Consider the following 13,899-nt stretch of genomic DNA (forward strand, 5'->3'; position numbering starts at 1 on the left):
TTTATGTATGTATGAAAGTATGTTTGCAAAACATTCTGTGATATACTTCGCGCTGTACGAGGATTGTAGTTTCTCGGATACTCCTACAGGTGGGGAGAGTCTGGAAGTGTAAGCGCATCGAGTGGCTAACGGAAAACGGCAAAGCAATTTAAAATACATAACATAAATCTTTAACGTTCTCGTACCAGTACAAATGTGCTAAAATTGCAAAAATACTAGAAAAATATGGTTTGGGGAAATGGGAGCAATATGTAAAATTTGAGTTAACAATTTTATACCAAGTTAAGTAAATATTTGTTTTTTTTTTTTTCTTAAATATATATACGCTACCCTAATTTAGTCATATATATATATGAGACATGGTACTCGAATATATATATATATATGAGACATGGTACTCAAAATAATTTTACTGCATTATTCATACCAACCCACAACCACATCAGCATTCGTAGCATCTGCCAGTAGGTGAACGAATATTCCTTTTTGTAAACGTTAAATCCACTTTCGCGGTTAGCATTTTTTCGTTTACGCCTTTTCAAATATAAATGCAAATTTTTCCTCAATTCCTTTTGTTTCCTTCGGCCATTAAACGCCATTTCTCTGGCAACAATTATTATTTCAACTACAAGACCTTTTGTTTTATTTCACCTTGTGGTTCATTCGTTTAGGGCCTCTTAAATCACCTGGGATTACCTCAAGTAGCATGGTATTTATTTTTTGTTCGGTATTTCATTTGCAACTCTAAATCAATTGTGGGTGGGCGAACATTTGGATGTGATGACTGCCGTTTACCCAGCTAGTTGTAACCACTTCAAAAGGGCGGAATCTATGGTACACAGTCAAGTAGCGCGAAGAGTTTCCGCTAATTTCAAATGCCTGAATGTCAGAATTTAGATTTTGGTAACAAAGTGGGAACAAAATTTAAATATTTTTAATATTTTTGCACATAAACCGACATTTGATAAATTGGATTTGGCGCCTTTTCTCATCACTACAAAACAACAACAAATGATATAATTATAGATTTTTTAATAAATCGACGTATTTTTTACTTATCCAGCGATATGTTCCACTGGTATAAGAAATTGGGAACTATTCACTATAAAATGAAATACAAAATCAGGAACAGTTTTAATATTATATGAATGTATCATTGACACGAAACTATTTTCAATCGATCATTTAATTTCCTTTAATATTTTTATTATGCCAGCAGTCAATTTGACTTTTTATGGATTTTTTTATTATTCTTAACCAACGTTTCACGTTAGAATGCTACATATCTTGCCTATATCATGTGAAAGATAGCATTCGCATATTGTTTCAACAGATTCTGAGAAATACTCGGAGAAACTTTATTTACAACAATTCGGCATAGAAGAAAGGAAGCGAGTGGTATCAAAAGTAGCCTCCCACTCACACTTAGAAAAATTTATCTATGTAGGTATTTGTATCCTTTCCTCATATTTTCGGTCATGGTATGCACACACATTCAAACGTAGGAAAAAAACACTCTCAAGTATTTCCAAAACCAAATACGATTGTAAGTAAGTTGCAAGTTTGTGGCGCGATGGCATCGTCCCCTACCCATTACAAGTTAAAATTTATGAGATTTCTCTCTTGATGCCACTTGATATTGTTTGAAAGTTAATTTATGTGTAATTCTATGCTACATTTTTCTGTGCACCGACAGAGCAAGGCAACTCGCAAAGGACTGAAAAGAAGAATAAATACGCCAAAAACTTAGCTAAATCGATTAAACAGTACTCTGGGGACATGACGGACATTTGTAAAGAGCTTTAAAGAACTTACCGACAGATGTTGGTAGGTTTGTCGAATCATAGTAATTTCCATAACAGAACCAACGTTGAACCAAAATTGGTATGGTGACATTAAAAACACGAGAAAATATTCAAAACAAAAACGAAATTATATTAGTCGATTTGGGCATGCAATTACTTTGTCGACTTCACTTTTTTACAAAATACACATTTATATTCTTATTTACAATAAACAGTTTATTATTACTGAAATATTAATTTCTTGTACATTTTATACCAATGAATTAAATATTATTTTTGGAAAGTGTTCAATTGATATGATCACGGTATTCATATTCATACATTTCTTATAAACTTCTTTACTTTTTTTCCACATTTCCAATAAACAAGACAACTTAATTTGTAGGGCTGGTAATTGATTCTAAAGCATTCACAGTTGAAACAAATTGGTCTGCGGCAGATCGGAATTGTTATTATTATTTAACTGAGTTCAAATCCAACGCCAGATTGTATGGCATACAACAATTTCTCGCGCATTTGTTCGACAGTTTTAAAGGGAGGTAATTTCAAAAGATTAGTACAGGTGCTTGCCGTCGGTAGACGCTCCATGTCACCGGCATTTTGTATAAAGAAAGGTGGATCCAAATCCTGAAATACAAGACATTTGTTTATATGCCATAGCAAGTGTTTCCTGTTTAAGTACCTTAAATCCGAGTAACGGCGGTCGTGAGCAGCTTGTTACAAATTTCAACAGCTGTCTCCTCTGCAAATCATCGAAACTTTCCAAAGCCGCCCAAAACGCAATTATTGATGGATGCTCGGGACTATATTCGCCACCGTATTTACAATGTCTCTTGAGATCTTCCAGGTCGATGGGTATCTCGGCGCCTGATATTAATATCTGCAGTTCCTTGTTACTGAACATATACAGCCATTCGACGCACACAACGTTTGATAGGCCTTTACGGAATGCAATGCAGTGTTGGCGTATTTGTTTATTCAGCTTGTAGTCCGCCATGAGATGCAGATATTCCAAACGATTTGAGTTAGTTACAGGTATACTTTGGCCCTGAGGTTTCAGCTCTATAACTTGGGTCTGGCCGAACGAACTACTTGCTACAGTAAAGTCTAGATTTAATTCGCTAACATCACCTTCGTAATCTTTTAAATATAACAGATTCTTATAGAGTTCCGGATCCAAGGAAGCCAACTGGTGTATGTCGACGTCAGCATATTTGCCAGCCAGTTTGGTAAGGAAAAACTCCGCCAGGGGAAGTTCGACAAGAAGATTTTCGTATATTGCTTTACCTAATATACGTCCGATGAAGTAATAATGTTTCTCAAAATCTGGCACTAAGTCGCTCACTGTGGGATTTGGATAAAGTTTATTGTCCGTTGTTACCCTAAAGGCAATTGTCGAAGTTGAAATTAGCCAATACTCACACCACATCAAAAAAAACTTACATGAAAAAGCCTCTATTGGGATCGAAGGCAGTTTTAATTAGTTCCGAGAGAAATTCTCGGAAAACACCACCGCCATCTATACCAGCCTCATCTAAGCCCAATGACGAAACAAACTGCACTCTGAACTTTAACCGCAGATCGGGTTCTATATTAAAAAAGAATACGTTCAAGTTATGTCATTTAGGAATTGTCCTCTTCATACAAACCATTTTCTGGTCGCAGCTTGTCATAGGCGTCTTCATATAAATGGCTTCTCCTTACTGTCAGCATTATCGACGGTCCCTGCAAAAAGGCCTGTAGGTTTCCCTGCACTCTCATTTTATCGGCTGCTACCAACCCCTGTAGAATGCCCACCCGTTTGCTGAACGCCACTACAAAAGGTATTTCTCTCAAAATGGTTATTGACCGGATTTGCTTTGTTGACATAGGTGGACCGTTTTCGAAATCCTCTCTGGTAAAATCTCGAATCGGCTGAAAAGGACGTATGCCCCGCGTCCGACTGCCTCTCGTTAATGGCAAATCGGTGGGTCTATCTAGGGGCAAGTCCAAGCGCGTCACCGTCCAATGCGATTCGGGACAGAAGCCCAACCGAAGATCTCTAGTGTGAATTTGGTTCAAAACAAACACAACTACTTTCAACAGATTTGCCCAGATTTGCTTTTGCCTCATTTTAGTGTCGTCCGAATCCGAACGACCCAAGACAAAACGATAGTGCTGATTTAAATTGGACCGAGTTTCGGGAAATGCCAATTCCACTAAGCCCAAAGAAATTTCTTTTAGTGTCTTTGAAAGTTGTACAATCTCGGACAGTGAAAAAGGCATGAGGCGAACGTGAGACGTTGCCTGTGGGCTTTTCTCTATCAGTAGCTTTTCATCACAGAATTCATTATCATGTAACGTGGGCAGCAATCGTCCAAACAATGTACAGAATGTGGCCAGTAGAGGGACAAATGTTTCACTGCCCGAATGTTTTGCTAGAAAGTATCAGCCGTTTTTACAATAATTCTGAGTGCCAATAAAATCAATGGTACTTACGCACAACTCCCTTGGATATCAGGGTTAAGGGAGCATTAAATCCCTGTTGTTTGGATTGCGACACCAATGTAAACCAGACTGCTCTTATGAAATTCGGCGTAAACGATAAAGTGTATAATAATCTAGGGGGACAATTATTATATATATGAACGAGCCATCTATACGGGACAACATGTATCGCTTACTTGTAATCGAACATAGCCATTTTATTGTAGATCATCAAGTTGTGACAAATTTCACACAGTCCATACAGTACATCGTTGTCGTTCAAGTACTCCTCTATGTTTTCAACAATAACCTGAACACGCCGTCCCTCATTTAGCATGACAATGCATTCCATGAGGCTTTCTTTTTCCTGTTCCGTTATAGCAACTACTTGCGGTGCAGATTCTCCATCGGTTGATCCTTTGCTTTGATAATTATCCTCAGCATCGCTTTCGTCATCGGACGAGCTGTCTTCACTCTCGTTGCCGTGATGACTATGATGATGGACCGAATGTTTCAACGAGGACTTGGGCAAATGCAGTATTTTCGAAGACACTTCGGATATAATTTTTATGTAACTGCTTAGCAATTTTTTGGAGTGCAGGGAATCTGAAAAAGTGGTGCGTCTATTATGTGTAGGAAAAAAAAGAGTTATTCGTGTGAGTTAGTGCATACCTAATTGCTTGCGGTCTAGCATAAGTAGAGAGTGCAGCAAAAATGTGCTGAAAATGGTTTTCGGGTCCATCTCCTCTACGGCACTTTTAGACTTGACGCTGGTGGTGTTTGTCGCTGCACTTGAGGCTCCGGTGAATATTGGCACGCTTTTTTCATCAACCTCCATTTTCTCAGGCATTTCCGATTTGGTATACCTCTGCAATGTTCTCACAACAAACTCAAATGGAAATTCCGCACAGTCAGCGAAGCATGGTATGAGGAAATTTCGTATACAATCCGTAAATGGCAGTGACAGTATGTGTCTGCTAAATGACAAGCACACATTGTAGGAAAATCGCAATTCCGAATTCTTGGCCAAAAGCAAAGGCCGTAGCATTAGTTGAAATATCGCTTCCGAAAACTGATTGGGCGGTTGAAGAACCTCTCCATCCAGTGGCGGGCATTTTAGTTCCAAAATCGAACGTAGCCGTTTGTAATAATCCCTTCCAATCAGATAATTGAAAATAAATTGCAAATAGTGTCTAATTAACTCTTCATTCTCGACGTAGCGTTCTATTGACGCTTCGGAGGTGAATGTTTCTAACATCCGTAAAGGTATGGCCTGGGAAGACTGTGAATCGGTCGTCAGCTGCACAATGCACAAATCTAATAGCTTTTTGAGGCGATGTAGCCACATTTTGTCTGTTGTTGAGTTTTGCAGTATTCGGGCGGGACTTTTCAGTATATGTTGACATACATCTATCTGAAATTAAGGGCGATTAGTCCGTCGTTTTTGTGCACCTACATACACACATGGTGCTACTACTATTCCAACTTACCAATCGTTCACAGTCTTTGGCTTCCTTGGTATTGTAAAAAAATATCAAGCGTCGCAATAAGAACTCAAGCTTCTCATCCTGTTGAAGTTGGGTACGATGGGCCTTAAGAAATCCATCGAACTCCTCGCGTTCGTATCGTTTTCGTCTTTGGCGATGAATAAAAGAACGTGTATACGACTGCAGTACAATAGCACCATTTGTCTCACGTCGCAATTGATTACGCTTCAGCCGCTCCTCGGCTGCTTTGCGAATAATGGTTTCCCGATCAGAGCTGGTGGACACACCACCAAGGCTCTGTTGGGGTTTACGACGGTATTCACCGTCAAAGCCAAACATATTTACTTTTGCACACACTCTTGCTTCCGGAGAATTAGATCTTGTCCTTATCTGCGTCAAGGTCCTTCCTGGTTTGCCAACTAATCGTTTGTACGTCGTCTTTGTGTCGCACGATGAATTACTATATCTAAGTCGACCAACGATTATCGAAGTTCAGTACATTTTATTACAAAACAACTAAAACTATCCAACAATTGCGATAATTGTATTTTTCATGAAAAAAAAACGAAACTTTTTCCCTTTTTGTCAGTTCTGTCAGCATGACAAGTATTTTTCAAGACCACAAAGCCTGTTAGGGATCAAACGCCGTAAGTATACGAAACAACGAAAAAGCCTAATCAATGAACGATAAATAACAAGAGCAAAACAAAAGGGAGACACAAAGGCATAAATATATAAACCCAGCATTTTTTTCCAAATTCGGACCGAATCTCTGTATTGGGTCCGATTTCGGTACAAAAGTGTCACCGAAATCGGAAAGTTTTTCGTATGTCATGATTTAGATTAGGCGAGTTTACTTGCGGCAAGTCTTTGTTTGTAGGAGAGAGGGGCAAGGGGGATAGAAATGAAAAAAATTGCTTGTACCGACAATTTTCTGGCAATTCGTTTTGTGTATTTCGTATTTGTTGACATTTTATACATATTTAAATGTGAAAAAACAACAAATAGAAAAATATTTTGTATAGACGCATGAAGCAAGTTCAAAATAGAACGACAAGAATTGCCGCAAGTAAACTCGCCTAATCTAAATCAAGACTATGTAATTCGGATAAATATTAGAGTTTCCAACCGAATTCTGTCCTATTTCGGATAAAAATTATTGGGAAATTCGGAGAGAAATTTAGATGTTTTGACAGAAATCGGTCGGAATTCGAATGAAATTTCTTGTAAAAATCGGAAAACAATTTAGATTTTCTGGCAGAAATCGGACCGAATTCTGATTAAAAAATTAAGATTTTCTGAAAAAAGTTCAAGGGAAAAAATGTTTTTTATTTCTTTAAAATTTATTTTTTTTATTTTTCATTGTAATATTTTGCAAAAAAAAACTATTTTTTAGTTTTTTCTTCTAGTTTTAAGGGCCCCATACACTATAAATCATACCGTCATGCCGATGAACCCCTTTTTGTATATGTGAGACTGACTAGTGTATGGCAACCTCTTCAATCACTATTCCAAAAAATCGATTTTTGTCCCAAAAATTGCATTTTGAGTCGTAAATTCAGTTGTTTTTTATTCCGTCACAATTTTATTATTTTTGTAGACAAAATTATTTACTGACAACTTTCAAAATGAATATTATTCACCAGATTGATAGGGTTTCATTTTCAAAATCAAAACTATTTTGATTTTCTTCATGCATTGTGTGTGTCACACATACATAAATAAACTTTCAAAAAATAACACATACTATGATAAATGCTGTACGGCATGATGTATAGTGTATGGACCCTTTTACACTGTTTGGCAGAATTTAAGGAATGATGTATATTAAATAGAAAATAATAAAAAAAAGATCTTGGCATTTTTATGAATCTTAATTTGTCTTAACCTATAATATATAATTTTTATTGTCCCTTTTTAACACTTGAATCCAACTCATGCACGCTTTTACTTCCACTTCTGAACAACAACTAAATATATAAAAGAATGCATCGCCTTTGTCTCGACTATCTGTCAACTTTTAATATTTCACATGGTTGGCAACGTTGCACATCGAATTCAAGTAGAAATTACCCACTTTCATATGTCGAACAATTCCAATAGATGATTTCCCCCTAAATATTTTTCATAAACTATTTTGACAAAATGCATTTTGTCGAGTCTTTACGGTTTCTATGTCTTTGTTTCCGGTGAATGTCCTCTTATATTCTCTTATTATGCACATTTGTAGTACTTATTCCCCAGTTTCGTCAATTGTTTCCCATATATTTTCAAAAAAATATAAATTATTGATAATAAAAATTTTACTTTTTGAAAATTCATGTTTAATTGTCCTCTCCTGTCGCTTGTAGGATTATTATGTTGACAGTTTCTGAAAAACGAACTATGGATCCCTACCGTCCATTTACAGTGAATGCCCTCTTTAATTCTCTCATTGTCCATGACATTTGCAGTACCCATCCCCCAGTATCACAAACAAAAAGAAGAAGAATGAATACCTCGGATTCCTCGATTTTTTCTCATATCTTTAAAAAAAAATAAAAATTATTGATAATAAAAATTTCACGACTCTAATTGCAATCATTCCATTTGAAAAACAAGTCTCATCTGTCCGGGCCAAAAATGAAATAATTGTGATGTGACCAATGGAAAATGAATGAAGAATATTGTAAAATATCAGCGACGTCAACAACAACAAACATTGTATTGTCAAGAAGAAAAAGAAATTACAGCAAAAAATGCAAATTGTTTTGAGAGAGTTGTAAAGGCAGGAAGTAGTGTGATGCTATAGAGATAAATACGACAAACAACAAACATTGGTGATTTCGATTTCAGTGAAAATATACAACAGCATTATATTTAATAAAACTGAATTGAAGAAGGGGCGTTTCGAAACCCCAATTGAAAAAAAAATCACGTCATTTCTGTAAGGAGAAAGAAAAAAAGGAGAGTGACTGTAATCGCTTTTTGTGAGTTTGAGTGTGTGTGGTCGTGTGATAACTCCATGAAAAAAATGTTTGCAAAATATTGGAGGAAGCCAAGAAAAATGTGAGAGTTCACAATATCCCAGCACACACGAAAGTTCAATTCATGAAAACATAAAAGAAACGTTGCCTCTGCACGTGTACAAATTTATTTGATTTCAATCATTGGTTTTGATTCCAATACGAAAGTGATTGAAACATACATTGCCAATTAAAATCGGGAACTCAATTGTGGTATCCACGTATCGCACCAGTGGCAGTGAACCATCATGATGACCATCGACGAGGAGCAGCAGGCATTATTGAAACGTGCTGCGGAAGAGCGGGAGCTGATATTTAATCGATACAGTTTGGGTTTGGATCCCAGTAATCAGGTGGATCCATGGGAAAATCCCACTTATGAGATATACCACATAACTGATAAGTAAGTACACAATAGTAAATCGACTACCCAAGTTTGCATAATTGCTCATTGTGCATGAAGTCGCCACTATTTGTTGACGTAGGTTCATTTTATGATAGAGCAGTTTAGTTTATGACGACAAAGATAAAACATAATACTAATGTTGCAAACATTTGCTGGTTGAGCATACCTTTGAGGCGATTCCTGCCAACAATTTACAGATGATTCGCATTATTTGTGTAAATAAGGCTACCAATTCTATTTATAAAGTCATCTGGCTTTCTGGCCGTAATATGCCTGGCTGCCTGTTAAATTATGGGGACATATAAAAATAATATACCTCAATTTATGTAACATGTCGATATTAGGGCATACGGATGCAATTGTAAACATTCCAGTGGCCAGGAATAAAATCAATAACAATTAGGCGTTTTACCCATAAGGAAGTTACAAATTTCACATTCAAATATTCTCAAATAAAATTGTTTCTATTCATTTATCAAAAATAGGTATGGCTTTATGCATGATTCCCGCCTGCCAGATACGCGCGATGCGCACGAAGTGCAAAAAACCAAAATCGAATTGGAGCGTGACAAGAAATGGGTGAAAATGTTGGACAAATGGAATCCACATCACGAAAAATTGCGTAAGCGAGTTTTCAAAGGCATACCAGATCGCATGCGCTGGCCAGCGTGGAAGAAATTGTTGAATGTTGAAGAGACAATGGCGGCAAATTCTGGCGTTTATGCCAGGATGTTGGAATTGTCCCGCAAATACTCCACCGAAGTCAGACAAATCGATTCGGACGTTAATCGACAGTTTCGTGATAACTTAGCCTTTCGCGAACGTTACAGTGTCAAACAAGTGTCACTGTTTAATGTTCTAAATGCATATAGCATCTATAATCCCGAACTGGGCTACTGCCAAGGTATGGCATGTGTTGCCGGCGTGCTGTTGTTATATATGCAGGAAGAAGAAGCATTTTGGGCCCTTAACGCCCTGATTGTAAACGAAAAATATGCCATGCACGGACTCTTCATAGAAGGGTTTCCCAAGCTGACGCGCTTTTTGGAACACCACGACCGCATAATGTTGAAAATAATGCCGAAATTGCACAAACACTTCATGAAACACAACGTCGATGCAATACTCTATTCAATCAAATGGTTCTTTGTCGTATTCGTGGAACGGGTAATTTAAACATTGCACCGCCCTTCCCCCTCCAAGTGTGTATGCTAAGTCATGTCTATCATATTTCAGATACCATTTAGTTTAAGCCTTCGTGTCTGGGACATTTTTCTTTTGGAGGGCGATCGTGTTATAACAGCAATGGCTATTACAATACTATACCTGCACAAAAATGAACTGTTGCGTCTAAAAGATATGGACTCAATATTGGAATATTTACAAGTCAAACTACACAAGAATTTCGGATACAACGACGACTTCGCCATAGAGGCCTTAGAACGAGTGATGAAGAAATTGAAAGAGCATAAACTAGATGTTCCTCCGCCAGCCAAAGTAACAGAATTTCCTACGAAACCTCTGGGACAGTTTGTCGAGGCTGATATTGAAAAGAAAATAGGACGTCGCCGATCAGAATATACGGATACAGAGAAACAAGTGATTAATGATGTAATTTTGAGGTAATTGTAAAAACTTATAACCGCTTGAACAATCGTCCCATGTAATGTACATTCTTTATTCGATAGGCAAGAGCAAAACGCCATAGAAGTACAATCGACAGTATCATATGAAACATCGGAATGTGCCACAGGTAAGTTATTTTTGCCACAATCAGAACGAGAGGTTTACCGACAATGTAGTCAGGTTGGCAAACATAACAGAACTATCTTCTAATCTAAATACACACCACATATATTATATAAACTTATACGCACTTAATTGTTAGCTAATCCAGTACTGTATGTATAAAGTAGATGTTAAATCAAATCACCGAGTAATGTAGAAACATGGCATCATTTAACATTATTTTCATTGCATTATTAATTACATATGTACATTTTTCTTTCCACATATTCTAATAAGTCGTATATAACACACAATTATTACACGAAATAGTAAGCATGACATGAAATGTATTGGTGTCGGTTTTTATTTTATCAAATAGAAGGTATCCAAGTGTTTTTTCTTCTTCTTATTGTTAGCATCAGATCTTAAGGTAGAGCTAAAGATAATAAAAGTGATAAACAATCACCGCCATTGAAATGAATACAGTTGTGGATTTAAAACATTAGGACGGAACGAAAGTATAATGTTTTATTGCTTTAGTTCAATGTAGACTGTCTATGATATTAATCAAGAGAGTCGTTTGTATCGAAGTCGTCTATATTTACGCAGAAATGCGGAAATTGCCGTATAAACTAAAAATAATGGTGACGGTAACCTATGTATTATATAATATATTAAGATATGTGGAAAACTTCTAAATATATTCCAACAACACTGCACCTATACTATGTACATAAGTTCAGTTAAGGCAGACGCCACAACTCAATTCACATACGTTGCTGTAGATAAAATAACTCCATCATCATTGTATTGCCTTACCACATCCTTCTGCCAGGTTTTAAGTTAGGAAATAGTAACATTTGATTTGTTTATCTTTTTTTTTTCTAAAAATCTATTGTTGTTCTTTTTTTATCTTTTTCTGACATACTCCTTTAAAATGCTCTTGGTGTCTGTCCACAAACAATGTATGATCTTTTATAGGTGATGCATATTCCATGAAAACGTATCAAAGTATCACTAGTTTAGCCACCTCACCAGCTATTAGCAGTAATTCATTATATAGTAATGGATTTTTTGTTACAACAACACCACCTCCACCATCTAAGACAACGACGACGACAACACAAATCAGCAATTACAATATAAACCCATCATCGACTACAACTGGAACAACAAACAATTCGGATACGACCACAACAATAATAAAAATGGGAAATGCTAAGAGCGCAATAACGACTGCTCAAAACAGTTACCAAATGCCGAATGGTGACCATCATTCGATTGTGTTCAACAATAGAAATGAGAACGACAACAACGAACTAACCGATCACAATGATATTAATATTCTTATTACCAATTACGATCAAAAAGGGTTGAAAGTGGACGTTAACGACACGGATGATGATGACGACGACGAACTGAGCGTAGAAAATACTCGTCTATAAAAATAAAAATATTAAATATTATAATTAATATAGTTATTCTTCGTTTATATACATATATACATAGATTGCAACAAAACAATGAAATGAAAAGAAACCCACAACATATTTTGTAGCCAATATTGTTAGTAGAAATTAAATTGTATAATCTTAATCTAGTTTCTTCGGCGAAATTGTCAATTTTGAGAAAAAAACACGTTTTTGTTACTTGCATTCCTTCTTAGCTGCAATGTTAAGAATCTTTTCTTATTATAGCCACATATATAAAATAATTTATCTGTATTTCATCGACATTTACCAAAAGTAAATAATCTCTTTGTTGATTAATACTACAATACTATTTTCCAAATACACTACTTTTGCATGCAAAATTGTTTTTTTTTCTTTCACTATATCTGTACGTAATTGAAACGATGTTATTTTTAATAAGTATTTGAAGACTGCCAAGTTGAATTGCGTTGAAGTAGTGTATTTTGACTTGATTATCGGAAACATGTTGTTTATTAACCTACATTCCTACATTCATATTTATATATTTTGTAACCTCTACTCTGCCTTTGATTACTGTAATAACTTCGCATAAGGTTATCTCTATTCGTATGCTTACTTTTTATCTCCACTTTTTGTGTATAGTTATGAAATAAAAGTTATTATTTTTCTTATTTATTTAATAAATTTTTTACCAATACCTGAATCCTGTGTTTGAGGTTTTATTCTTAGAAATTGATCATAGTTGTGGTAGGAAAAAAATAACATTGCTATATTTTTTTCTTGAATAGCCGTGTACCTTGTCGATACTGCGCATTAGTTTGACGAATTAATTTTTAGGATCTGAAACAAATGTTGCATGTATTTCTTTCTTGTTTTATTTTTATTCTTTTTATACCAAATATTCCAAAAACAAAAAATCAAAGACACAAAAAGCGTTTGACCACCTTTACGATACTGCTAGTAGCAGGCTAACACTTACTCACACAGACTCTCGTTCGATGCGTCACTTGTGATGAACACTAACACCCACAACAAAGCAAATGTAATATTAATTGCCATGACATAATTGGAATTGACCTTTTTGAATAATATTGGCTATTCTTTTTTTATGCTAAAACAAATAAAAACACAAATTCGAACCAAATTGGATGATCTCGGCTATATCGAAATACTACTACCTAACAACCCACGAAAACAAACAAAAAAACAAAATATAAATACATATTTAGTAACATTAACTGTGCCCGAGGATAATCATTCAATAAGAAGTTCGCTTGCAGGTACCTCAATGGCCTCTCATGGTTCATCGGAAACCTTTTCGCTGGAGGATAACAAGTAAGTTTACTGGCATATCTTATACACAAACACAAAATGCAACTCTCCGTGTTTTAGCATTCATCTAAAGACGGCCAATGCTCTACAAAATACACCGCAACGTGAAATGCTTATGGGTACCTGACGACTACCCCCCACGCCGCCTACACACAACCCAGTGAAACAGTGTTTTTCATCACCTCCTCCGGTGGAAAATACAAATCTAGTGGATCTTAGATTAGCAGCCACAGCAGC

The 13,899-nt window shown here is 36.1% G+C and overlaps 2 protein-coding genes across 3 annotated transcripts; one reads left to right on the top strand and one right to left on the bottom strand.

Annotated features, from left to right (window-relative positions):
- Positions 1–2,249: 2,249 nt before the first annotated feature.
- On the bottom strand, positions 2,250–6,101 carry LOC133335601 (ubiquitin-protein ligase E3C). The gene is made up of 8 exons (XM_061543908.1): positions 5,762–6,101; positions 4,944–5,685; positions 4,469–4,877; positions 4,284–4,405; positions 3,455–4,222; positions 3,249–3,393; positions 2,488–3,187; positions 2,250–2,432 (listed from the first exon to the last, which is right to left on the bottom strand). Exons 1-8 carry the CDS (start codon positions 6,095–6,097, stop codon positions 2,265–2,267), a joined length of 3,390 nt encoding a protein of 1,129 aa, XP_061399892.1. The 5' UTR covers positions 6,098–6,101; the 3' UTR covers positions 2,250–2,264.
- A 2,910-nt stretch (positions 6,102–9,011) lies between these two features.
- On the top strand, positions 9,012–13,860 carry LOC133335608 (USP6 N-terminal-like protein). Of its 2 annotated transcripts, none has more exons than XM_061543915.1 (6): positions 9,012–9,166; positions 9,655–10,336; positions 10,406–10,791; positions 10,858–10,922; positions 13,560–13,665; positions 13,723–13,860. In XM_061543915.1, exons 1-6 carry the CDS (start codon positions 9,012–9,014, stop codon positions 13,787–13,789), a joined length of 1,461 nt encoding a protein of 486 aa, XP_061399899.1. In that variant the 3' UTR covers positions 13,790–13,860. The 2 variants fall into 2 exon arrangements, with proteins under 2 accessions (XP_061399899.1, XP_061399900.1); XM_061543916.1 differs by having other exon boundaries at positions 13,611–13,665.
- Positions 13,861–13,899: the final 39 nt, after the last annotated feature.

The sequence above is a fragment of the Musca vetustissima genome, unplaced genomic scaffold, assembly GCF_032173495.1.
Source record: "Musca vetustissima isolate MV318-11 ecotype Yass unplaced genomic scaffold, APGP_CSIRO_Mvet_v1 utg8222, whole genome shotgun sequence".
In the NCBI taxonomy this organism is placed as follows: Eukaryota; Metazoa; Arthropoda; class Insecta; order Diptera; family Muscidae; genus Musca; species Musca vetustissima.